The 26,716-nt window shown below is 39.1% G+C and overlaps 3 protein-coding genes across 4 annotated transcripts; all 3 read right to left on the reverse strand.

Annotated features, from left to right (window-relative positions):
- Positions 1–655: 655 nt before the first annotated feature.
- Positions 656–3,273, reverse strand: LOC111215993 (protein trichome birefringence-like 43). Its single transcript, XM_022720263.2, has 5 exons — positions 2,441–3,273; positions 1,836–2,010; positions 1,555–1,730; positions 1,310–1,468; positions 656–1,051 (listed from the first exon to the last, which is right to left on the reverse strand). Exons 1-5 carry the CDS (start codon positions 2,719–2,721, stop codon positions 748–750), a joined length of 1,095 nt encoding a protein of 364 aa, XP_022575984.2. The 5' UTR covers positions 2,722–3,273; the 3' UTR covers positions 656–747.
- An 8,270-nt stretch (positions 3,274–11,543) lies between these two features.
- LOC106396103 (ubiquitin-NEDD8-like protein RUB2) lies at positions 11,544–12,709 on the reverse strand. The gene is made up of 3 exons (XM_048754635.1): positions 12,348–12,709; positions 11,901–12,160; positions 11,544–11,820 (listed from the first exon to the last, which is right to left on the reverse strand). The coding sequence occupies exons 1-3, from the start codon at positions 12,438–12,440 to the stop codon at positions 11,694–11,696; spliced, it is 480 nt and encodes a 159-aa protein (XP_048610592.1). The 5' UTR covers positions 12,441–12,709; the 3' UTR covers positions 11,544–11,693.
- A 152-nt stretch (positions 12,710–12,861) lies between these two features.
- LOC106396102 (protein MOR1) lies at positions 12,862–26,370 on the reverse strand. 2 transcript variants are annotated; one of them, XM_013836400.3, is made up of 52 exons: positions 26,033–26,370; positions 25,806–25,911; positions 25,584–25,707; positions 24,842–24,921; positions 24,577–24,754; positions 24,216–24,280; positions 23,865–23,947; positions 23,685–23,770; positions 23,417–23,530; positions 22,998–23,117; positions 22,738–22,840; positions 22,436–22,572; positions 22,105–22,170; positions 21,869–21,983; positions 21,733–21,764; positions 21,463–21,534; positions 21,133–21,237; positions 20,904–21,009; positions 20,623–20,735; positions 20,430–20,517; positions 20,204–20,304; positions 20,017–20,124; positions 19,797–19,902; positions 19,633–19,712; positions 19,417–19,560; positions 19,228–19,303; positions 18,994–19,118; positions 18,792–18,902; positions 18,558–18,707; positions 18,386–18,460; positions 18,236–18,314; positions 18,048–18,151; positions 17,873–17,974; positions 17,711–17,785; positions 17,539–17,634; positions 17,349–17,450; positions 17,144–17,245; positions 16,854–17,036; positions 16,671–16,782; positions 16,387–16,463; positions 16,227–16,306; positions 15,897–15,959; positions 15,686–15,812; positions 15,391–15,513; positions 15,229–15,306; positions 14,958–15,116; positions 14,715–14,873; positions 14,465–14,562; positions 14,189–14,345; positions 13,823–14,035; positions 13,665–13,736; positions 12,862–13,578 (listed from the first exon to the last, which is right to left on the reverse strand). In XM_013836400.3, the coding sequence occupies exons 1-52, from the start codon at positions 26,190–26,192 to the stop codon at positions 13,141–13,143; spliced, it is 5,928 nt and encodes a 1,975-aa protein (XP_013691854.2). In that variant the 5' UTR covers positions 26,193–26,370; the 3' UTR covers positions 12,862–13,140. The 2 variants fall into 2 exon arrangements, with proteins under 2 accessions (XP_013691854.2, XP_013691853.2); XM_013836399.3 differs by having other exon boundaries at positions 21,733–21,770.
- Positions 26,371–26,716: the final 346 nt, after the last annotated feature.

Genomic DNA, 26,716 nt, shown 5'->3' on the forward strand with positions numbered 1-26,716 from the left:
GGAGATTTTAATATTTATTAATTTATTAATTTATAAAAATTTAATTTAAAAAGAATAAAATATTTATAAAATTAATATATTTATGTGTATATTTTATGTAAACAAAAGAAAAACTTTTTATGATGTTGTGTATTCGCTATATTTAATAAACTCATTTTTTATTTTATTTGTATTTTAGATTATTGGTTATATTGAGATATGCAATATATAATCTTGATGGGGTTTAGATATTATCTGACAAAATAGCATCAAAATGTTAATAAAAATTAGAAATAGATTTCACTGTAAATAAATATAAATACTATAATATATATTTATATTATATAAACTTCATACATACTAGCAATTATTAATTTATGTTTTATTAGGATCATGGGTTTATAAGAAAAATTAAATATTTATTATCTTATTAATTTTTGTCAAATTGTGTTATGTTTTGAATTTATTCAATTCCGGAAAAAATATTAATTTATTTTATTTATTAATATATGGAGTATTGATTTATAGAATTTCTAATGTATATGGAGATTTGAAGAGATAAAATACAATGCGTCTAAAGATGTTACCTTGCTAATTGTTTGTTGATTGCGTGTATGTACCTACGGAGATGTTGAGTGATGATTTTAAGACATCTTTCAATCAAAACTATATCATAAGCCGAAATGACTTGGGCCATAATTTATTCAAAATAACCACAGTACAATAATGAATTGAGCTATGTTCGAGACTCTCTATATCCATCAGGAATCAAGAATGAAACAACTCAGAGTACAATAGCTGGTTCCAGCTATCTGGAACTCCAGCAAGACACCAGTGGCTACAATCCGGGTTCTTGTGACCACCGAATCCATAGACCGAAGGATGTCCGTCTTTCCTTAACTGAGACATTAATGTCACGTCTATTAACCGCGCCGGATTCTTCATGGTCTTGATAACTTTCTCCACCACCATTTCTGCTGGGTGTGGCCCTACCCGATAGTTTGATCCCGTAACCGGCTTTGTTTCTCCAATGCAGCTGCCATTACCACCTTGCTTCGACCAATCGTTTGACCTGTAATATCAGCAATGTAAATAATCTAATTTCTAACTATTTCAAAGTCTTTATCAAAATAGTTATATGAAAGCCTAAAATGTATATTTATGTAACCGTTTTATGTAACCACGAAATTTCTAAGCAAAACACAGTATAGAATTCGAAACTTATATCCAAAAGTCTTTCACCTTTATAGTTGATGTCAGCATTGTTGTTGATGATTTATAGTATGTATAATATGGAATAAATAAAGAGATATATGAAGAAGGAACTTACCGGGCATGGTCAGGAGAGACACCTTGGAAAAAGACTTTAGTTTTAGAAGGATCAATGTTTTGATCAATCCACATAGCCCAAGTTCTAATGGCTTTCTCATACGCCACTAATCGGTCCATTTCTCTAACCGTTACATTTCCATACTCAATTGCGTCCCATCTGTATCCCCAAATAATTACAGTAGTTATATACTAAATCTTTAGATCGTAGAAGATATACAAAATGTTTATGAAATGAAAATTTACGGTTGTTTTCTGCCGGTGTGAAGCCACCAATGCCAAGAGTTGAAGACCAAAACGTCTGCGGTTTTCCACAGCGAACCGGTCGAGATTGAGTCGAGCTTCATCACTCGCTTTGGTGGAGCTCCGACTATATCCACCAGAAACGCATTTCTGGAGAACATAATCGTTGCATTGTCAGCCTGCATATGCATGCAATTTATACAAACCGAACCAGAATTAATCTAAACCGGACTGATACCTTGTGAGTAAAAAAAGGATATACTATAATGGAGTTAGAACGTTACGGGGAAGGAGAAGACGGAGAGGCCAGAAGGGGAACGAGTCATGGTGAATTTAGCTATTGGTGAGGCGTTGTGGAGCAAACACGTTAGAGACTGCCATTGGTTTAAACTCAGTGAGTCGCCTACGAACATGAGTTTCTTCCCTTTCAATCTTTCCAGAAAATCTAAGCCGTTGAATCTGCACGTCAAGATACACGTTCATCAAAAATAATAAATTTTACTCAACTTTAAAATATTTCTAGGAAAGATCATAAAAGAAAAAAAAAATATTTATTTATTCCCTTGTGGTTGATTAGCCTTTTTCATTAATTTATCGTTCTGAACTTCTGTTATTTTTGGAAAAAAAATACATTACAAAAAGTAAAGTATTATTATTAGATGCATGAAATTATATTTTTTAATGAAATAAACTTGTTATCCACCACGCAACTGGATTATAGATACGGTCTTCAATAAAAACTAATTCTGCTTCATTCTTAGACATAACCGAGACACATGCATGTGTGACAATGCTAATGGTTCAGCAAATCCTTACATGTTCAAAACCTCACCAGATTTATGTAGCGATAACGCTGTAAATGTATATAAAAAGAGGAGTAATTAATAACCTTGTGATATTGCAACCGGATGGTTGCCAACGATACTTGAGGTAACCTTGGTCGGGGCGACCATTGGACTTGCAATTAAACTGTCGCTCGATGAAAGGGCAAGACTTGGAATCATAGAGAGGGTAAGAATTGTCGTAGACCCAACTTCCTCTATAAATATTACAAGAACTTTTGTTTGATGATAATGAAGCATTAGCGGTAGCACTCTCTAATTGGTTCAATACCGCTAGCATTATTACGATGACTGCTGCTACTTCGGTCGAAGCAGCACCTCTCATCATTGCTCACAGAGGTTATCAATGTTTTGGGTTGTTGAGGAGGAAGAATTGTGTGATTAATTAGATATTTTGTTTTTCTTAGTTGCGTTGGTTCTTTTATACATCAAAATTCGGTGTGACATATATGGAAATATATAAAATTGTGGAACTATAGGATTTTATTCCTGAACTGTAAATATTTTCTATATTTCCTTCCTTAAATGATATGTTAACTTACAGGAAAATTAAAATACTTTCCATTTTATGTTGGATTTAGTCTTGGAGATTTAAAGGTCTTAAATAAGGTATATGGAAGTTAAATATGGAAATTGATATGGTCTTTATTACTATTAATATTTCTGTTTCATAATAACTGATGTTTTATGTTAATTTAAGTGAAACAATTTAAGTTTCATAACATAAATAAAATAAAGCCATTCATATTACATCTTAATTTTTATTTACAACCTTTAAATTATTAATTATGTTTTATATTAATTTTTGAAACTATAATAAAAGATTAGGTATAGAAATCTTGCTGCTAAATATTTAATTTTAACATGTAGGGAAACAAATATATATAGCTGTAGAAATATTTTTCTTTTTATTTTTTTTTGCATTTCTTACAGCTACAGATCTACAACATAATACAATTACAAAAAATACGTGGATACTCCAAATTCTACATCAAATAATTTACAAGGTTAGTAATTAATAACCTTATTCAGCTGTGAGTTAGGTGGTCTTTATTAAAATGAAAAATTTACTATTATTCAAACAAGAATTTTAAAAATGTATATAAAATTTATTGTTATTGAATTTGTTCATTTATAAAGTACTTTGAAATCCAATGTTATTGAAAATATTTGAAGGTGTGGAATCTTTTAAGTTTTCAAGTGATTTTAGAGTGTTTGGATTGAGTTTCTTAGTTGAAAAGTTAAAAACTCAAATCTCATGATTTTAAATGATATTCTAGAGTGGTTTAACAAAAATTATTTAGTTGAATCCACCCCATAATTTTATTTCAAACATTATTTTCTGTAAATTAAAAGCAAAACAAATTATTTCAAATATGTTATTTGGAAGAAAAAAAACTAAATTAAAATCCTATTAACAAAATTTACTAAAAAGGAAGATAAATTTTAGAAATGGTAATTATATGAAATAAATTTTATAATGGTAATTATATGTAATAGTTTTAATTCATTAAAAATACCTATGTAATTAACCATCATAAAAAGTAATGTGAACTTGACACATAGAAAGATGACTTTTCAAATAATATCATAGAGATTTCTGATTCAAATTCTAGTAAATCGAATATGAAAGATGCAAATATATTTTACAATTTGAATATTACAAAAGTTACATAATAAATTGGATAGCCATTTTTAAGTTTTTGTCACAAAAATAGCCCTCAAAAAAGAAATTGACCAAATAGCCCATTTTTATTCTAAAAATTTTAATTCTCCACTCATTAACTTTAAACCCTAAATCTAGATTAGTTAACCATATGGTAAAAATTAGTTAATCCTATGGTAAAAATACATTTAATAAAACTTATTTTGGTCATTTTTTTCATTGAAACTATTTTTGCGACAAAAACTTAAAAATGACTATCCTATAGAATATCTCTTATAAATTTGACAACTTCTTTTTCGTCATATAGAACATATTTTGTCGAGAATAAAAAGTGTGGAACGTCTACGCTTAACAAAAGTTCGTTCTTAAATACTTAATTTTCATTTGCATTTCATTATTTAAATATTGTTTGTTTTTACTTTGTTTATAATGTGATATTGCGGGTTTAAATATTAATGGGCTATGAGAGGGAATGAGGTGAGAGGTGAGAGGTGAGAGGAAAATGCTCTCAGGCACGTTTGTCAGCGACAGTCTTTACCCGGTGGTTTCGTGAAGCACACGTCCTTGTCACTCACTGCTTTTTGCTATTCTGAGCAAAAAAACCTGCCATTCCTATCAATTTTTTTCAAATTGTTCCCTTTTTTAGCTTTACATAGCAGTCCCTGCTCACCACCTTCTCTCAAACCCCTGGACAATAATCTTGCCGGTGAGGAGGATCGAACACTCCGGCGCAAAACCTAGAGATCCGCCTACCAATGGAGGCTGCCACCTCCGCCTCTCCTCCTCTACCGCCTAAAGCGCTTCTGGTTCTGACTTCCGGTGACTACCGGAGCTGAACCCAACATCTCCCACTTCAGAACTTGTGCTAGAAAGTTTAAGGGTTTCCTTGCTTCTAGTTCTTAACAAGTCAGACGAGCCTCTCTTCGACCTTAAGATACCTTCAAGGTCTCGCTTACTTAAGCCTCCCACCCACTAAAGCTCAGAGTTTTCGCATACCACCGGGAGACACCTACACCATGACCACTAGAAGACTTTCTATGGCTGAAAAAGGAAAGGGACTAGTCTCGGAACCCTACCAAGCTCCACGAAAGGCGAGAGTTCAGGTTCAAGCCCCTGACAACGCTTATCTTATCCAGAAGCATTCCCTCACGATTGTGGGTAAAGTCACCAACCCCTCTGTGCAGAAAGTTTGGTCGTTGATCCCTTTCTTCACTGAGAAGTGGAGTAACGGAAGCAGACCGCGAGGCTCCGACCTAGGCCAAGGAATGTTCCAATTTCAATTCGATAGTGAAGCAGATTTACTTGAGGTCTTAGACAAAAGACCTTACCAATACGCTAAATGGATGGTCATAGTCCAACGGTGGGAACCGACGACAGCACCGGACTTCCCTAGCCTCATATCGTTCTGGATTAAAGTCCAAGGCATTCCCCTCCACCTCTGGACGGAACCAACTATCCGTACCATAGGGGAAGATATTGGGATCTTTGAAGCAGCTGAGATCACTTCACTTATGGTCCGTATGCGGGTTCATGTCAATGGACGTCTACCGCTGATTACAAGTTCTATTCTTGAATACCCAAATGGTGATGAGGTCGAGGCAAAGCTGGTTTATGAAAAAATTGGAAAACATTGCTCTTGTTGCTTTCGACTCGACCATGATCTCAGAGATTGCCTCCGAGCCAAAGCTGAAAAGAGGGAAGCCCAGACAGTCACCCCAGACACACGAGAACGCTCCCAGTCTGCAAGCTCCCCTGGAAGACGATCAACAAACACAATGGCGGGGAGATATGGAGTAGATGATCGCAGATACGATCACACGCATAACCGAGAACCTAGACAGGAGCTCCAGAACAGCGAAAGCCAGAGATACCACCCCCGAAACAATAGGGAGGTCTATGGAAAGAACACAACATCTCGGCATAGCTAGAATAGAATATATCAGCCCTATGCTCCTCCCCGCTTGGATTCTCGTGGTACAGAAAGAAATAACTCACGAGGTGTGTCTTATCGCGAGATTTGTATACCGGTGCAACTCCCTAGCAACCCTCTTCCCCCCCCCCCCAACCACCTCAACCGGTCCGAGACAGACTATCTTTCAGACCATCGGGGAGAGTAGAGCCAGACCACGAGGAGTCAAGCTCCTGCAGAAAGATCGCTTCCAACCAATCAAAGGGAACTCCCTTGGGAAACAAACAAATAGTGATCCCCACTGAAGCTATTAATGTAGCACGGGAAGAACTCCGAGACGCCATGATCCAATACACCTCGTGTGCTGACCCATCAGAGAGCGCAGTACGCAGGGAGAGGCTACGACAGTTCGACCAAACAGGCAAACTAGAGGAATCAGTGGCGCAAATGGCATGGTTCGCAGTGGCTAGGCAGAACAATGAGAACCCGGAACAGAACCCTGAACTCATTCACACAAACAGCCCAGAAAGGACCTCAGCACTTCTCCGATTAGGATCACCAACCCCACCTGGAATCCCACCAGGACGAGACCTTGATACAAGCCCAAGAAGAACCCCAGCTCTCCTCCGACTGGGACAACCAATCTCACCTCCTAAAGACATGCCCCCTCCAGCACCAGAGGTGGTTCGAGGCAAACCAGGGAGACCACCAGGGTCAGGGAAGGTCTCCAATAGCCCCAAGACTCTAGCGGGAGCTAGCTCACGCAAGCAAAAGGTCCAACAGACAAAAGCGCCCACTTGCAGACGTAGAATCCCGACACAAACAGGCACTGAGGCTGGAGCTGGGCCCTTGCGTAGGAAAAAAGGGGTTTCCCAAGAACACAACAAACAGAAGTCAAGCTCCAACAACTCGGAGAATCAGCTTCTCTGTAACATGATCCCAACAATTTCAAAGAGGAAGAAGGCGGATTTTCGGAATCCGTCAACTCTCGTTCCTTAAAAATAGCGAGTTGGAACTGTCAAGGTTTGGGGAATCCCTTGACAGCCCAAAGATTTCGGGAGCTCAAGAAGAGCGTCAACCCGGATATCATTTTCCTCATGGAGACAAAAAACCCCAATAGCTTTGTTCTGAAAAAATTTGAGCAATTAGGCTACGAATATCACGATCTAGTCCCTCTTTCTGGACATGGAGCAGGAGGCCTCGCCCTCTTCTGGAAGCAAGAAGTGAACCTTGAAGTGCTGGACGCAAACCCGAACCTGTTTGATACTTGTATTGAACTTGAGGGCAAAACTTTTTTCGCGTCCTTTGTGTATGGTGATAATGATGCGACAACGCCTTTGGAATCACTTGATCAATCTCGCGGATCTACGAGACTCCCCATGGTTTATTACTGGAGATTTTAATGATCTTCTATGCGCAAATGAAAAAGAAGGCGGCCCGGAGAGGCCTGAAGGATCCTTCTCGGACATGAGAACCTTCTTTGCGGAGGGTGACCTCTTTGATTTACACCACTCAGGGGACTCCCTCTCATGGCGTAGACAGCGAGGAGAGCACTTCGTACGCTGCAGGCTGGACAGAGCTGCAGCAAACTCTAGCTGGGCTGAGCAATACCCAACCGCAAGATGCATGTACCTCGCCTATGAAGGCTCTGATCACCGGCCTCTCATTTTAGTCCTTGAACCCAGAAAGAAGAAACGCCAGGGAATCTTCCGGTATGATCGACGACTTAAGGATAATGCTGAAGTGACAACTTTGATACAAACCGCTTGGACCAGAGCTCCAAATCTCTCAGTAACGGAAAAGATCAAACTTGTCCGAGGAGTTATCTCACGTTGGCACAAGGAGCACCAGGAAAATAGTCGCCTCTTAATTGATCAGAAAAGACGGGAATTGGAAGAAGCCCAATCATGTTCCGCAAATGACACACAGCTCATCCACCAGATCTCCGAGGATTTGAAGAAAGCATATAAGGCTGAAGAAGATTACTGGCGGCAAAGAAGCCGGTTGTTATTGCTACGTCTGGGAGACCGTAACTCCGGCTTCTTCCATGCAGCTACAAAGAACCGCAAACGAGCTAACGCATTTACAGTGATAGAGGATAGTGAAGGAAATAGTGTTCCAAGAAGAGCAGATCTCCCACGTCATAGTGAAATATTTTGAAAATCTCTTCACCTCGCTAGCCAGTGACCAGAGTGATATTGCGAAAGTGGTGGAAAAAGCGCTGCAGCCGGTTATATCAAAGAACGAGAATGAGCGTTTGATTGCACTGTCGTCCCCGGAGGAGATAAAGATAGCGGCTTTCTCCATCCACGTGGACAAGGCACCAGGACCGGATGGATTCTCCGCCGGCTTCTTCCACACCCACTGGGAGACAGTTGGAGCAGACATCATAAAAGAGATTCAAGAGTTCTTTGTGACAAGTCTTCTACCACCGAATATCAACGAGACGTTCATCCGCCTAATTCCGAAGGTCCACAGTCCAAAGACAGTCGCGGAGTACAGGCCCATAGCCCTATGCAATGTTTATTACAAGATCATATCCAAGATCCTCACCAAAAGATTACAGCCGCTGCTCCCAAGCATCATATCTGAAAACCAATCCGCTTTTGTCCCAAGGAGAGCGATCTCAGATAATGTTCCGATTACCCATGAGGTCCTCTACTTCCTCCAGCATTCCAAGGCGGAGAAACGATGTTCCATGGCGGTTAAAACCGACATGAGCAAAACTTACGATAGACTTGAGTGGGAGTTCATCCGTTTAGTCCTTGAGAGATTGGGATTCCACTCTCAATGGATAGCTTGGATCATGGAATGTGTTTCTTCTGTTACATATGCCTTCTTCATCAACGGCTCGCCTAGAGGACAGGTTAAATCGAGTCGAGGCATCCGACAAGGAGACCCTCTCTCACCCTACATCTTCATCCTTTGTAGTGAAGTGCTCTCGGGACTATGTAACAGAGCTCAAGAAACGGGTCAGCTGACCGGCATTCGGGTCGCTAGAGGCTGCCCTCAAGTGAACCATCTCCTATTTGCAGACGACACCATGTTTTTCGCCAAGGCAAACAAAGACAACTCTCTAGTCTTGAAGGAGATTCTCCAATAGTACGAGATGGCTTCGGGACAGTCAATCAACGCAAACAAGTCCTCCATTACCTTCTCTAGGAAAGCTCCACTTTCGCTCAAGACAATGGTAAAGGACTATCTTCAGATTCCGAAAGAAGGTGGCATCGGCAAATATTTGGGGCTTCCCGAACACTTCGGCCGCAAGAAAAGAGACCTTTTCACTTCGATAGTGGACCGGATCAAAGTAAAGGCAAAGGGATGGTCTAACAAGTTCCTCTCCACGGTAGGCAAGATGATCATGACCAAGAGCGTCCTAACCCCTATCCCATCACACGCCATGACTTGCTTTAAACTGCCCCGCTCTCTATGTAAGCGAATCCAATCGGCGGTAACCAGGTTCTGGTGGGACGGTGGGAGCGGCAGTAGGAAAATGGCATGGGTCTCATGGACTAAGATGACAAAATCCAAGAAGAAAGGAGGCTTGGGTTTTAGAAACTTCGAAAGCTTCAACGATGCCTTTCTAGCGAAACTGAGTTGGCGTTTCTATCATAACCCTTCGGGCCTATTGAGTAGAGTACTCACCGAGAAGTATTGCGGCGATACATCCTTCCTAGAAGCAACACACCGAACTGCAGAATCCCATGGTTGGAAAGGCTTACTAATAGGCAGAGATCTCATGATGAGTAATGCAGGCTGGGCGATTGGCAACGGGGAAGATATCAACATCTGGACTGATCCTTGGCTCAGTCTCTTTACCCAAGCTCGCCCTATGGGCCCGGCGCCAGAGCAATATCTCGACTGGACAGTCAAGCACCTTATGCTGCCAAACAGTACAGAATGGAACAGAGCACTCATACAACATGTACTCCCACTCGAAGAGCAACGCATCCTTAGCTTAAAGCCAAGTACGATAGGAGCTCCCGACAAGTTGATCTGGCTGGGAACTACGTCCGGAGTGTACACGACAAAGTCCGGTTATCATAAGGCGTTAGAGCTTAGTGAAGAAGACCCGCCCCCGACCATGAATGTGATAATAGATTGGGAAAAAGGAGTATGGAACCAACATACGTCCCCGAAGATTAAGCTCTTTCTGTGGAAGATCTTTCAAAACGCACTCCATGTCGGCGACCTCCATGCCTTGAGAAATATTGGCACCACCCCAAACTGCACAAGATGCAACTCAGCTGAATCTATCAACCACCTATTCCTTCATTGCGATTTCGCTTGCAAGGTGTGGAGGCTAGCCCCATTTCTTTCATGTATTGATACTAGAGGGTTGCTAGATTTAGCTACAGGTTGGCAAACCCTTTGCAATCTTAAGTGTCTGCCCCCGACGGGTGTTGCTCTAGGGCCGCTGGCTCCTTGGATTCTGTGGTCTCTATGGCTGGTAAGAAACAACCGTATTTTCAACAACAAAGACTCCACACCGGAGGAAGTGATCATGAAGGCCATTGCAGTAGCTCAAGAATCGCTCCGGGAACAAGTCTCAGGCACTACGCTGAAGGCTTACCCCCCTAAACAGAGACCTACTGAACCAACCACCATCACTTTGTTTCACACAGATGCGGCATGGAGGACAGACATCAACTTGGCGGGACTAGGATGGACTATAAAAGAAGAAGGACAATCTAGCTCCTTTATGGCACACTGCCACTTTGTCAACTCCCCTCTGGTTGCTGAAGGACTGGCTCTACGAGAAGCTCTCATCTGCTGCATCGCCAAGGGCATCCGGCGTGTAAGCTGCAAATCTGATTCTCTCCAGCTCATACGAGCTATCCATGAAGAGGCTCCTAATTCTCAGATTTATGGAATTGTCTCCGACATTTCAAACCTTTCATTTGCTTTTGATTATGTCTCCTTTAGCTGGATTCAGCGATCAGACAACAAGGCTGCTGACGCTTTAGCAAAGCAAGCTCTGTTGAATGAAGCTTATGTATTTTCTCCTTTGAACTTTTAAGTTTATGAATGGAAGTAGCAGTGTTACAAAAAAGTATATATATTAATGGGCTTTGCGGGTTTTGAGCTGGTCGGGTCAAGCCATCCCGATTGACACATTTAGATCCATCTAATGCGTAAAACTAAATCAATTTGTTCTTAAACACTCACACGGATATAGGTTTTTGCTTTGGGTTCATTTGGAAATTAATATGGATCTTTCCATAGAACTTATATACCTCTTAAAAAGGAAAAACAAGAGTTAATTTGAGTCATAACACGATAAGCCAAGTCTTCTTTGTTTGTACGATCCCCTATCTCTATATGGATCACAGTCTTCTTTGCTTGTATGAGCACTTATTTCTACTTATAAACGACTGTGTGTTTCAGGTCGCCTCTATCGCTACTTATTCTGGAGAAGACTTGAGAGGGATGATGATGCCTTTCGGAAGTGATGGTCCAAAGTTAAAAATATATTTCATGCGAGTATTCTTTTGTTTTGTGTAATCCCATAAATTATTTCAGATAATAGATGTGTTATTTATTCTATGATAGATGCATTATCCCGAAGACAATATAACCAACATGCCAATATCATCATATCAAAATGAGGGTGTTCATATGAAGTCAACAGAATCAGAGAAAACATGATAATATTCCAATTTCCACCACCATAGGAGTAAAATAGATAGAAAAAAAGAGATACATGTTTTGATTTCAAACACAATCAGAGAGTAAGAACACCACAACCACCACCCCTAAGAGCAAGAACCAAATGAAGAACAGAGCCACCCTCTATGTTGTAATCTTTGGCCGTCTTGTCATCAGCAAGCTGTTTTCCCGCATAGATAAGCCTGCAAAACAAACTCTTAAAAGAGTTTTAGAATCCAACAAGAAACACATGACAACAACATATGCAATAAAAAGAAGTGACCTTTGTTGGACGGGAGGGATGCCTTCTTTCTCTTCGACACGTTCCTTGATACGATCAATGGTGTCGGTTGGTTCGATATCAATCTCGATTTCTTTGCCAGTGAGGGTCTTGACCTTGATCATGGTACCACCACGGAGCCTCAAGACGAGATGAAGAGTAGACTCTTTCTGGATGTTGTAATCCGCCAGGGTTCTGCCATCTTCAAGCTGCTTACCGGCGAAGATGAGCCTTTGCTGATCTGGTGGAATACCTTCTTTGTCCTGTTTCAAAGTTAACATATGCAGAGCTCAGTTTCAACACACAGTAATCTTCCAAGCAAAATCTAAGATGACTACTGTTGATCTTTAGTGGTTTAGTTCTCAAGCAATTCAAATCAATTAACTCAGACCGATTCGCGAAACCAAGAGCTTCGTAATTGAAAACGAACTAAGAAGCCCTAATTGAAACCTGGATTTTGGCTTTGACGTTGTCGATGGTGTCGCTGCTCTCAACCTCTAGGGTTATCGTTTTTCCGGTGAGGGTTTTCACGAAGATCTGCATCTCTCTCTTTCTTTTTGCCCTGAGTGTTACAAATCTTCGTCTCCTCCTTTAGTCTAATTTATCTCTCGAGCGGGTCTGCGCGATCGTAAAACATATATATATTCACTTAGTCGGTCTCTGGTTAAGCGTTAAGGCTACGCCAAGCCTTTGTTATTCTGATTTCTGACTGTAGTAGTAGGCCCAGTTATGTTTATTATTATTATATTTATCAGCTTTCTTTCCACCTTGTTCTTGAGCCTCATTATACCACAGTAACAATTTGATTTGATATCATACTACATTGTCAAAATCTGAAACCATTCGAATCCATTGTAGATCAAATTGTTTGTACAGCTCTCAGGTGCCCAATAGAGAGATTTTCGGGAGAAAATATCATCAATTTTCTAGAACTTCATGTTAGGGGATAGCTGCTAGCAAAAGATCATCGAAACAATCACTCCACATGAAAATATAACTTGTAAACATAGGAAGAAAGAATCATACATCGCCTCATCTTAAAAGAATCTTATACCCCACACATGCATCATTTCTCACCACTATACTAACTCCATGGAATCTTTTGGCCCCAATACAGTCTTCGCCATAAATATTTCTTCTCTTACATATATGTATATGGAAAAGGGTACTACTTTACTACTATCACTAACATTAATAGTTGAGACAAGTAACAAAAATGACTCCCAGGCACTTAAGACTTCTTCTACATATGTTCCAGTGAGCCACCTTTGAGCCTCTCCATTCGTGCCTGGAGACCCGACAATGCTTTCTCATCCATTGGCAGAACCACTTGCTGTGGGTGTGGGTGTGGAGTCTCTTCTCCCATTTGCCTCGGTGGAATGTTCTGTTCGTCCATTGGTATGTTGTTATCGTTTGTTGGCATCAGCGGTTTGCTTACTGACTCTAGGCTTCCTGATGTAGCCAGTTGCATGGTCCTCATCCTTTCTCTGATTGCATCTAGCGTCCCTGGATTGATATTACTGCCTCGGATCTCGTCAGTGTATGAATCAGATTTAGGGTTCATCAGAGGCTTCACGTCTAAGGAAGGGATGTCGGGAGATGGAAGGGATAAGGAAGAAGGGGGAGGAGTCGACAATGGTAGGCTTGAAGGCGTTCTTCCCGCAGCCGCATTCTTCTCCACCTACAAAACCGAACTCAAATCTTCAATACACAACAAAACACCTAGAGCTTGTGCTTGTCGAAGCTATTAGGAGATTTGTTACAGACCTGAGCCAAACCGTCTCTGATGTAAGTACGAAATGCTTCGCTTGCATTTTGAAGTTGGGAAAAGATATCAACCTACAAGTATTGACATGAGTTCGCGTCTATGCAATTCGTATGTTGATGAACAGAAGAACAAACACTTGAAAGGCCATATCAATTACCTTTGGATATGACTTAGTGATGTGGTAGAGATCGTAAAGACCAATGGTGGAAGTTTGTTTATCACCGATTTTCTTGAAAATCGCCCCAAGCTCTTGCTTCAACTGAACATCAGCCGAAATAGGAGGAGGTGAGGGAGTGTTAGCTGTTGAATCTGTCCAATGGTTTTGGCCCACAGGCCCTGTTGAAGTTAACATTCTTGCTGCAGCTAAAGTCTGTGAGAAGAAATGAAAGCATTTAAATAGTTACTATCGATGAAATATCAAGCGGCAGAGGAAACAGATCGTCAGGATGTGCTCAGTGAGAAACCATCGCTTCAGCACATTTAACAAGAACTTTGAACAGGAAGCGTAAGGCTGAGATTTTACCTCAAGGTTCAGATCGATATAAGCGAGAATGATGGGTTGTGGCCTCATGTCAATAGGGACAAGAGACAAATGACCCTTTATTGCAGCTCCCCGGAGCTTAACAAGTTCATGTAGAACAGTTTTCACCATCCTCAGAGGTTTATCATCTGCTCCAGCTCTTCTCATTGGATAAACAGAGAAATAAAAAAAAAGTTGATAAGGTTGCGTAAGAAACCTCCACACAATAATCAGGCTAAGATTTGCAAAACATTAAAGAGTGCATTTAAGGAGATGTACCTCCTACGTATCTCCTCCATTCCCAGCTCTTGCAGATATACATGGATGCTCTGAAGAAGTCGATCAAGTTCAACTTCATATATTGTGCTTTGGAGGAGCTGAACATAGACAAGCAATTATCAGATATATAATACCAAACTATATGATGCATATCTTTTGGCCGATTGCTTTGGAACCATCTAATTTCAGACTAGGGAAGGAAAATGTTGCAACAAAGATTGTCCTAAAATACCTTTTATGGAAATTTTACCTTTGTAAGTTTAATTAGGCATTTAACTACCAAATCAGAGAATTTCTGATTCCGCACAGCATAAACTTCAGCCGTACCAGGTGAAGGCCATCTAGATGGATCTAGAGGACGTAGCAAGCTAATAAGGACCACAAACGATGACGTCCGATCTGCGTTATCCTGAATTTAATAGTAAAAAGAGAAATCAGAGAACTTCATAGTCACATATGAAGAAAACCCTTAGCATTGGGAGGAATATCTAACCAGGATTTTAAGCATCAAAACATTCAGAGCTTTCAGAAGCTGGCTGCCATCTTCCATGCGTGGAACTCTTTCATCCAGAAGCCAAAGCAAGAGCTCTGTTATAAGGCTTTCTAGAGTCCCTTCTTTGACTGCATGCGCAAGTTTTTTATTTTGGAATGTCTGCAGTAATACATACTTGTGAGTAGTGAGCTTCATAAAAAACCTCAGTGGCTAGACAGCTAATGAAGAAAAGCAGCGTCACTTTAAAAAATCAATTCACTTATGCTGTTACCTGCATAAGTGTGTTCAAAACATATTTGCAAGACCTCGATGAAGCTCCCATTAAGCTGACATCAAATGTCTTCGCAACCTAGCAAAAACAATAAATATATATATGAATTGTGGTCAATCTGCATGACAAATGGAAGTGTAAAAGAAAGTTTATCAGGCAAACCTTATTTGCTAAGCATGAAACAAGCCCATCTGCATCCTTCACAAGTTCATCAATTGCACTCTCTTCTGGATCATTAGAAGCCTGTGCCAACTCATGACACACAACTTTCATCCCTTCAACCGACTGCCACATAAAGAAAAACGAAAATAAAAGACCAAACCAACACTTGGATGATGTCCTGTTAGTGACTAAAAAAAACTGCTACGATGTATAAAGCAATGTTCCCTAAACTGAATAAGATATTCCATAACAAACCAATCATTGATATTAAAATCAGCCCAGACACGCTATATACCTGCTCCGGAGAGCCAAACATAATGATGTCCAAAGCCTCATTCCAGTCTGCCGGTCCATTAACTCCAGCGATTGTCCGAGGTACTGGGTTCCTCTCCGGAATTTGTTCAGAAATACCATAGTTTTGCCTGGGCAGGCAAAAGATTAAGTTTAAGAACAACAGAAATCTATATATGTTGAAAGAACTTTCAGATACCAGTTGAAAGAATTACCTTGGAAATAAAGGACCAGGGACTGTTTGAGAAAGGTCCCCACTTTGTTCTGCCACTTCAGGTCTGGACACAAACAGAAAGTCATAAATAATAGAGAAACTAAACACTTCGTAATATCCTTTCCGTCTCTGACTACTAAAAAAACAAAACACTGAAATACTTTTGCGACTCTAAATGCAACATTAGGATTTGCATTTATAAGAATATGTTTATAGCGTCCACTTTCAGCTTATCGGTAATGTTGAGTACGAGTAAGCCGACAAGACCGCCTTAATGCTACAAAGGCAATGCAACGCGAGGTTAAACTAAAATTTCAACAAATTTACGCACCCATTATCTCTAACAGAACGCCTTAGTGCTGCTCGTGCATCCCCAGGTCTCCCTTCTCTTCTTTTCTCCATTTCCTTGACCTGATGCAGGCAAAACGATGAAAACCCAACTCACAAATAAAACACGGAAGCAGACAAAATAGTTCGCATTTGGGGCTTACTTTCCACTTAAATCTATCATCAAGCATACTCTTTTGAGCATCTGTAAGCTTCCCAACATAACGCCAGATATCATCACCTACAACAACAAGCCAAACAATGCAAAAAAAAAAAAAAAAAATCTCAAAGGACATGGGCAAAAATTCTCAGAATCATGATTTTCATTCTAGATGTTTATGAAAATACACGAACAAAAAGAACAGAGTATGAGAATATGTAAAATTGTGCACTAATCATCGTGAACATGAGATTTTGAAAAAAAATACACTATCGCTTCATGCCTTACCCAGAATCTTATAACCCGTAGCCATGGTGTTCAAAGCAGCTTTTCTGAGTTCACCATCTCTTTCTGCTGTCAAGCTTGCAACCATATTCAAGTACTTCAGTAGTCCACTTATCTGCTTACGAAGACAAATTAGAATTCAAACAGGAGAGAAATATCAAATAATTTGTCAAGTCTCGCTACTACCTCAGTTCCACAAGTCTCGAGTAGATATCCGATAAGATCAGTGCACTCTATCCTTGTACGGTTGTTTTTGGAACGTAAACCTTCCAAAATATAGGGATATGTCTTTGCTACAGAATATGCCTGGATAATCTGCTTCATCAGCTCACGCATTTTTTCTCTTACTTTTTCAATGTTATGCCCCAACTGCACCAAGGACAGGAATTCAATATAAAGACATTGAAGCACAAGGAAATGGATTATAATAAACTAGCCAACACCAATAGAAACTAGCTTAATATAGGATGCCTAACCTTCTCTGCCAAACAAGGTAGAAATATAGCAGCTTCCGCTTCTGTCAAGCAGTATTCCTCATCCTTCAATGTGTTGAAGAGTTCTGGAAGGACCTCAAGAACCTATTCTTACCCAGAGTAAATGTAATTCCATTAGTAATGCATTAAAAACAGTGACAAATTGCAACTAGAATAACAAAAGAAACAATTACAAATTACAAATTACCTTTAGCAGACAAGTTGTGTTGGATTTACATAATTGCAACACAAACCACCGAAGAAGTATATCTAGTACTTCTATAATATCCTTCGAAAGAGATGGAAGCGCCTGCATTGAGAGGGATACAAACATTAATAAAAGATAAATAAGAAAATCTAGCAGATGAATAAGACTCAAGATATATGCATTTAACTACCTTCTGTAGGATATCCAGCCCATCTACTTGTTTCTTAAAGTCTGGACTCATCAATCGTTTTTGCAAGTCTTCCCTAAAATATTTCATCATATCATTCTGCACCAACCACCCAACATTAGTTATATAACACGATCATAAGACAGAAGACAATTAATCCCTCCGGAAAACAGACCTCAAGATCCTGAATCTGTTCTGGCCGTAGCTCCTCAAATTTAATTCTACGAACCACCAGCCTCTCCCTGTCCTCCTGCAGATTAAACACAAATACCAATATTTGTGTCATCCTAAATAAAACATGTGGGAAAATCTTAAACCGTTGGAAAACTCATTTCACCTTATTAGAGTCCTTAGTATTTAGCAAAGACTGTGACTGGATAGCTATATCATGGACAGACGTGATTTGATCAGGCCTTGAACCCTTTGTTGGTAAGGCTCTCTTCATAAACACAAAAACTAGTCAGACGTTACGAACTGAATACAGAAAAATATGTTCAGATGCAGAAGCTTACAGATCTGTTTCCTTGCTTCAAGGTACCATTAGAAGTTGATTTTGAAACCTTGGAAACACCTTTCGACACTGGTCCCCCCGTAGCTTTTGATGATTCAAATTGTTCTGAAAACAACATCGTTAGCATGAACAAAAACGAGAACGAAGAGAAGAAAACATGTTGATTTGACAACAGGTAAGGACACGTACCTTGAATAAATCCTGGTCTTACTTTTTCAAGCACAAGCGCTAATGCTGGGCCTTGGATATTTTTAATATTCTTTTCAAGCTGAGGAAAAATGCACAGAACAAATCATAATTTAGGCTATGAATAGAACAAGCTAATCTAAGTATACCTACCGTTTCTTGTCCACTGACTCTTACGATCTCAGAAATGCATCCTTCGGCTGCTTTTCGCACATCTGCGGATTTGTCCTGGAAAGATTTACACAAGCATAACAGACTGAAATTATTACAAAAAGACATAACACTGGTTAAAGCTTATAAGGAGTTATGACAGTCGATGAGTTACCGTCATTGCGGTGCTTGCAGGTTTCAGTAAATGTATAGCATCCACAAAGTCACTTAGTCCAGCAAGTTGTTTTGTCAACCAATCAAAAAGATCTTTACGTCCTTCTGCTCCCATTTTCCCATCTGTTAGTGCTATTATAACGTAAGGAATCTGCATTAACAGAGCAAAAATTTGTTAGTTGACCAAATTACGTTTACAACCAGAATACATGCCTAAAGTAAGATGATCGCGAACCATTTTGTCGAGATGCACAGCACCAAGCCACAAATCCAGAGCAGCCAAGGTGCATTCCCTCATGTGCTTCTTGTTGTCACCGAGACATTTCAAGACATCTGATAGAATTCCCTGAAACAGATCACTCAAGCATTTGGTAACACTGGTAGGCAGGGATATATTACAGGTTATAGAATATTTTCAATGCTTGACATTCACCAACCTTGCTCGCCTTCTCGACAGTTGGTCCCATAGCTGATGCAACACCTCCAATGGTAGTCAATGTTTGCATAACAAGATTTTTGTTACTATCCAACAATCGTCCTCGTAGACCACCAAATAATTCTCCTATTGAACGTGAAATGAAAATGGTGTAGACAACAACAATAACTCATGACTAATTTTGGAGTGTAAAAAAACAACGGAGATAATGCGAAAAAAATCTTTGACTTCATACCAGTTCCAGTTGGCTGGATGCGTTTATTAGCCTCTTCCAGAATTTTATTAACAGCTTCGATCGACTCCAAACGCATCTATAGAAGTTTAAAATACTCATTTTCATATCTAGTGTTTAGTATAAATTTCTACAAAAGAATTGTTAGGTAGGTACTAAAAGAAAATTCGAATAATCGAATTCGTAGCTCACCTTCCAATCAGGACTCTCAAAGCCCTTAAGAAGTTCAGGGGTAATCTTGCTACTGATATCTTCTCTAGGTAAACTATCCAGCCCTCCACCAGAGGTTGATGTTGAAACTGACGTCTTAACAACTCTTTTTGGAGCCACAGTTCCCTGATGAACAGAATATAAGAACAGCACGGAAAACAAGAATTCGACCAATCAAGGCAATCCACACAAATGTACCTCAAAAGGGTTTTTCTCATACTCAGTGTCAAGTGCACTGATTAATGCAGGTTTGACATCATTAAGAAACCCTTTAATGTCTGCAGACAGAAAAAACTAGGTTTATTTTGGTTATCAGGAGATGTTCTTCTATCAAATACAACACAACAGGAATTTGTAGCTACCTGGACCAACAAACTTGTGTAAAGCACCCAAAAGTTTGATTGTAGCATTTCTGGTGGCAGCTGTGCTAGATTGCAACCCAACATCCTTACAAAAATCTATTAAGTCCTGTCAAATAGAAAAAAAAAATCCTTTGTCAAGTAGGAAAATAACCTAGATACTGCAGTTAAACTAACCCAGAAATTGGGAGCTAGAAACTTCAAGTTATAAAAAATTCAAAACCTTAAGTTTCAAAAGTGAGACGCCAAAGTCATCAACTGCCGAAACCATCCATAACAAGCCTTCACTAAGAACCTTGGGATTCTTGTGCCCGTTCATGATTTTGTAAAGCTACAAGCAAAAGACCATAATTATCATTCTGATCTAATTAATCTGAAAGCCAAAAAACATTGATCAAAGCAGCACCTACCCTCTCAAAAACAAATCCAGGACCAACTGCTTCGCAGAAAGCAGTAAGACACTTCATAGCAGAGGCTCGTGTCTTTATATCTGCAACTCGTTCACTAGCGCCTGTGAATTAGTAGAGAAAACTCAGGCAAATGAGCTACGAACTAATACTTTAGATAATAACAGAACTCCCGTCAGAGTATAGCAATCATCAAATGAAATTAGTTTTTTCGTTATATGACACTTACCCGTAATGCAAAGTACGACACACTTCTTAGGAAACTTTGCCGCAGTCGAAGATATGTAGGTGATAATTTCAATGACCTGTTGTTGAACCTGCATTTCCAAGTAATATGCTCATGTGAACTTCTCAGAATTATTTTAGGGGAACAATTCTAAGACGTACAAATAAAAAGATTTTAGATGGAGTTGAAAGTACACCTGCACATTTTTATCATTCCAACCAGGAACTGCACATAACAACCGAACCAAGATCTCCACCGACTTGTCTAGTTCTTGAAGTCCTTCGATCTCTTCTTTCAAAGACAAAGTTGCTGCGTGGAAAAGTTATGAAAAAATCACCAAACTGGCAAATACTTACAAACCAATAAACGATTTTATCTTATGTGTAGTAAAAACGAGTTTAACCACTCGAGCAAAACTCAAAAATAAAAGAGAAAACATAAAAAACAATAAAGGAGTCCTCAAGACATTCAACAAACCTTCAAGTCTTTCTTTCCATACAGCGCTCTTCAACAGAGAAATAGTTTCTGTTTTTACAAGAGAACCTAATCTGTTTTCAATTTCTTCAAGACCCATCTCAGCAGGCTAAAATTGAAAAGAAGAATTAGATGTTAGCACCATAAAAGTATGATCAACGGACAGAGTCACTGTCATAACAGGTTTTGTAAAGAAGAATCTAATTTTATAAGTATACTAACTAATATATACCTCAACATCTTCAGGAGGTTCAACAGATTTTGAACTTTCATTCCGTACAGCAGCATCTTTTTTGCTTCCACCTGTTTTGGCTGTCCCAGTCTTCTTGCTCGCAGGCTATAAAAATCAATATTTAATGGGAGCACATGTATTTAGACAACAAAATAAAACAAAATCTCTCATTAAGTCCCTTTTCATTACGTTGTTGACCAGGGGGTTAACTTTCAAGTCATTGTGGAATTGAGGAAAAGAAAAGTATTGTAAGTAACTGAAACCTCCAGAAAATTGCAAGGTGAAACACTAACAGCAAAACAAAAAAAAAGAATGTAAGAAGAAACTCACAGCAGAAAGGGCAGGTCTTTTCCCGCTCAGCATGCTTGCTGCTGATTTCCTTACAACGGGTGCTTCTGAGTTCTGCATAAATTTTTGAAGTGGCATAACTACGTGAACGGATATAAAACATAAACTCATCTCTGGAAAACAGGATGGCATTTAATACTAACTGGGTCAAACATCCGAGATGGCTTACCCTTCTCCCATCATAAGGAAAAAATAAGAAGTATTTATAGAACTAAGTGCGAAGTGACACTGGAGATCTGAATATGAACTTACCACTGTGGCCGTGCCCCCAACTGAAGACTGAACTGTCACTTTTATAAGAAAACAACATCCAATTAGAATGGGAAGTAAACCACATGCAAAACTTGTTGTTCAGCTTAACAGCTGTGTGGAATAGAAGTCTACATACCTGAGCTTGTACTAGCTGATTCACCACCAGAGCTTGCAATCATTTCTGAAAGTTTCTTTCTTCTAACATCATCAAGTTTTTCCAACGACTTTTCCAAAGGTCTCATACCTACAGACTAACATAACCGAAAGATAACATATAAGGATTAGAAATACGTGAAGTACAAGAGTCACTTATCCACATTTCTGACGATAAAGAGAATAGGTTACTGTTCATCCACAATATAATATTTATACCTTCGCTATTGCAGCCAAAGCCGAAAATGATGCATCCCTCACATCAGGAGTTCCATCATTGAGACACTACATCATTACGAATTCCAGGCATTCAATAAAGTATAAGTTTAAATAATTTATTATTTTTCGACGGAGAAGTGGTAACAGCGATCAAAATTCAGCCCCACTGACACTGGAACATTTCTCACGTTATTTGCCCTGGCTTTCATCACTAGGCTGTTGCATATAACTATGCTTGCATTATTGAGCAACTTTTTGCTATTATCTAACAGTACCATGCTTCTGTTAACTAAAAGTGAATTTAGGAGCCATTAGGCACAAAAATACTAACCTCCATACATAATGGGACATATTCTTTGTGCGCCTTTAGAATAAGAGCCTTGTTACTTGTTTCAAGGCAGAACGTCAACCAATTTAAAGTTAACGAACGCACAAGCGGCACTTTGTTTTTCACTGCGGTCTTTACATCTGCAAAGGAGAGCAAAGTTAATTTAAAAACTGATGAAATATAGAAATGTTTAAACAAATCAGTCGCCAAACGTCTGAATAACAATATAAGTATCTCAACACAAGATAATCATAAGCAAATCAATAGTGCTTCATAAAGTAATCCAAGATAAAAATGACCCTTGCCTTCTATAATGTCAACAAGATTTAAACACCCAGCTTTGTACATTGCTTGTAACGTTTGTGTAAGTGCCTCTGCGACTGTTGGCTTTTTCTCTTTCAATTTTTCCTGTTAAAAAGCCACCAAGTTTAAGATCAAATGATGGACTAAAACTCAGTCAGAAACCTAAGCCCAATTTTATCTGAGGAAAGAATGTTTATACTCCAAAGACTGAATCAATCTTCCAGTGATAATAATTTTGGATAAACGATTCTACAAGACTCACAAGTAAAACAGGTAGCATGAACCGTGAACTAGCGGAGAAATGTGTTCTTAATCCACGTGCAAGATTTCCAATGGCCTGAATAGCTTCCACTGCAACAGCTAAGTTCACATCGGTGATAAGCTGCGATTATAGTTAATTACAAATACTATCAAATCGCACGTATAAATAGGTAAGCAGTAATAAACCTCGAAATACAGCAGCATCTACACACTAAAACTGTGATCAGCAAACATTTTGCCAGTTGAAGGTTTAAATAAAACGCATGAACTTCAAACTACAGATTAATCAATAAGCACATATGTTTGCAGAATGCATCATCACCAATCAGATAATACTGCAAGGGAGCTAAAACATACAAAGATTTATAATACAAAAATAACAAATAATGGCGCCTAAAGTTCTTATTGTGGAAAGTTTACCTTCTTTAAGGTCCGACAAATTTCTGAAAAATCACCAGGAGCTATCTTTTTCGTCGAAGCAAGCTTTGTTAGCTCTGCAACAGCCTCCTTACGTTCTAACCACTTTGTTTTTTTCTAAAAGAGAGGCAAACGTAGTTTATGTTACGTGTGACATGCAATCAAAAATGGGAAGTGAGTAGTATCTCATAGAAACTTCTTTCAATAGAGGACCATCGCAAGAAATGGAGCATAAAATATGACAATGTGGCATTAAGAATCCACCACTCACCACTCCTTCCCAGAACCCAGACTTTTCCAAAGGAGTCAAAATATCCACAGGATCCATAAGATCGTATTCATCTATTTCCTGGGGCGCTGATCGTAATGGGTCGATAAAAAGAATTAACGTTAGCAGCTTTCTCAAAATTACTTAATGAAGAAACAATTCATTGAAGTACAAGCTACATACCATCAGCAACAGGTTCTTCAGTGGGCCCATTACCAACCACATCAGAACTAGCTTCTGCCTCTGGCTCTTTATCTTGTTCAGATCTTGAAAGCCAAATACATAAATATTTTAATTCCAGCTTTTCAAAAATCATGCTAGTAGTTTCTTGAACTAACAAAATTCACGAGGCGAACAAAGTGATCATGAATCGAATAAGACTCCTCATGTATAAGAATTTAATTATCCAGAAACTTTACAAAGCAAATTGAAAACATTCACAAATCATAAGCTGCATGAAGATAAAACTGGATCTAGTATGTGATAGTTAAGACAATGGATAAATTAACAATTTTTGTAGTATGTGGTAGTTACCTTATCTTTCGAGAAGGCTTAGCACCCCCTGAAACATTGGCAAGCTCAGCCTCCAGCTCTTTTTTCTTACATAATAACAATAAAATCGAATATTAGCACTAGAGCTTAAGAGAATTAAGGAAGATTTTACAAAGATTATAGTTTGCATAACTCTAAGAAGGCAATCTCAACTAAAAATTTCAATCATAAACAGATTTTCAGCCAAGGGTGTTGTTCTGATTTGTAAACTATCTTCTATATGTTCTGACTAGAAACTCATATTTCAGTTTCCAACTCCACAAACAAAAGCAATTTTAATCCAGTTCATATCATCTTGGCGAAATGGCTAAGCTGCAAACGTACAGATCAACATAAATCTTACCATTGTATCCCTCATTTTCTCAAACAAAATAGATTTTACAGGGTCTTTTCCAATCCAACGGCATAGCTCAATAGTCACCCCTTTGGCAGATGCACGGACATTCTGATCTTGATGATCGAAAAGTTCAGGAAGCATCTTTAAAATCCTTTTGGGTGGAATAATCTTCGATCCAAACTCACTAAGATAGAAAAATAACTAGTGTGTTATTTCAGATCAAAGATATAAAGAACCAGTGCAGAAAACTAACTAGGACTTCAAAACAGACCTGATAGCTAGAAACATAACGTCTACTGCAGGTACCACAGCCTTTGCAACTTTATTCTTTATAGCTTTCTCCAATGTATCCTACAATCATGCCAAATATGTTAACTTGTATACGTACGATGTTCTCCTGATACAACACAACTCCCAGGAAATATCTTCTTGACATTTAAAAAAAATCAAAATGACTGAAACGATGCATATTAAGTGGAGTTATCGTTTTAACCGGGATGTTAATACTCGGGCCACAAAATTAAAAGTGCTGCACGAAATAATATTTAGAACAAAACACTTTAGTAGGCATCTTCAAAAAAACAATGAAGAAGGTATCCAGATCTATTCTTCCTACAGAAAAAAACTAGGATTGTGGGAGAGATGACCCTAAACAGATCGAGACACAGTAACAAAAACTCAAAAGCGGAAACGCTAATTAGTGGAACAGACCACATATGATTCTTGACCTTAAATACAGAAAGCTGAAGACAATATGTCAGCCATAATTTTTGAAAATGCTCCTTTCTTATTCCGTCACACTAGAACCTAGCACAGCACAGAACTGGGCCACAGAGCCACATGGTTGCATTCTGGGTCATAAAGCACTATCATTTCTATGTCAGCTCACCTATCTAGTTTTCAATACACCGACATCCTCAATCTATAGCAAGCAGTGCTGTGACTAGATTGTGAACCCCTACGTAACTAGATAAACCTTTCAGACTTGCGAGAACGAAGAATGAGTGGCATACCAGAAACACATCAACAGCTTCTAATTCCACCCAAAGCAAGAGAGCGTCCTGCGCCTTCTGCACAGTCTTGGGCCGACCCGTGAGACATTTAGCCGCAATGGCATCACAAACTTCCTTCGCATACCTTCAAAAACCAGAAACACGCTAAATATCCACATGCAAACAACCACTTTCTCCGCCCCCTTTCTCTACAGCATTAAACAAAATAAACAGAAACCATACCTCCCAGCGTCTGCATCGGCTGCCTTCAAAAACGCAACCAATGCCTCAAGCGCCTTCTCTTGCACCGGCGCATTCGAATCCGCCACCGTCTTCCTAAACAAGTGACCTGCAAAACAGCAACAACAAATCAGAAATCGAACTCTAGAGAGGTCACATTCTCAGATCCGCAGCGAGATAGACCGCCACAGTCAGATCTAAGCCTCGAAAAATCAAAAACCCTAACTCACCGAAATCGCGGAGGCGAGGGTCCTTAGGATCGGTGATAGAATCGCAGACGGAAGCTAGGTCGACGTTGGCCTCGTTCCTAACTTTCCAGTTCTTGTGCGCGAGGCGATCCTCCCACGGAAGCTTCTTCGCATCCTTCAATATCTTCTCGTCCTCCGCCATTTTTTTCACAAAATCAATCAATCAATCAATCAAATCTCCGCCGATGTTATCGATCTATGTACCAGACTTCTTCGTATCGTCTCCCTTAACTTTTTTTTTCTCTCTCTTTTCAAAATTTTTTTGTTGCTCGTCTTGTTAGTGCCGTCAAGGGAGAGGAATTTTGGTTTCTACGTTTAAATCGGTGGTGTGGTTTTTTATTAAAACATTTCACGCGACTAGATATTGAAAGTGAACCACGCGCGATTATTTTGAATCTTCTGAACTAGTGGTTTTCTTTCCACGTGGAAATATGGGCCTTTTTAAAATATTGTAGGCCACCGAAAACAAAATTTTCCTATTTTGCCGCACAATTTTTAAATTTTATATTTATTAACATTTTTTAGCCATAAACACACAAAAGATTAGAAAATAAATTTGTACCTTTGGTTCAAAAGAAAATTTGTACTTGAAAATCCAAATTAAATTTAATGTTATTGGTTCTACGATTTTAAAATATGTATTGAAATCATATGTTATTGGTTCAA

The sequence above is a fragment of the Brassica napus genome, chromosome C4 (assembly GCF_020379485.1).
Source record: "Brassica napus cultivar Da-Ae chromosome C4, Da-Ae, whole genome shotgun sequence".
NCBI lineage: Eukaryota > Viridiplantae > Streptophyta > Magnoliopsida > Brassicales > Brassicaceae > Brassica > Brassica napus.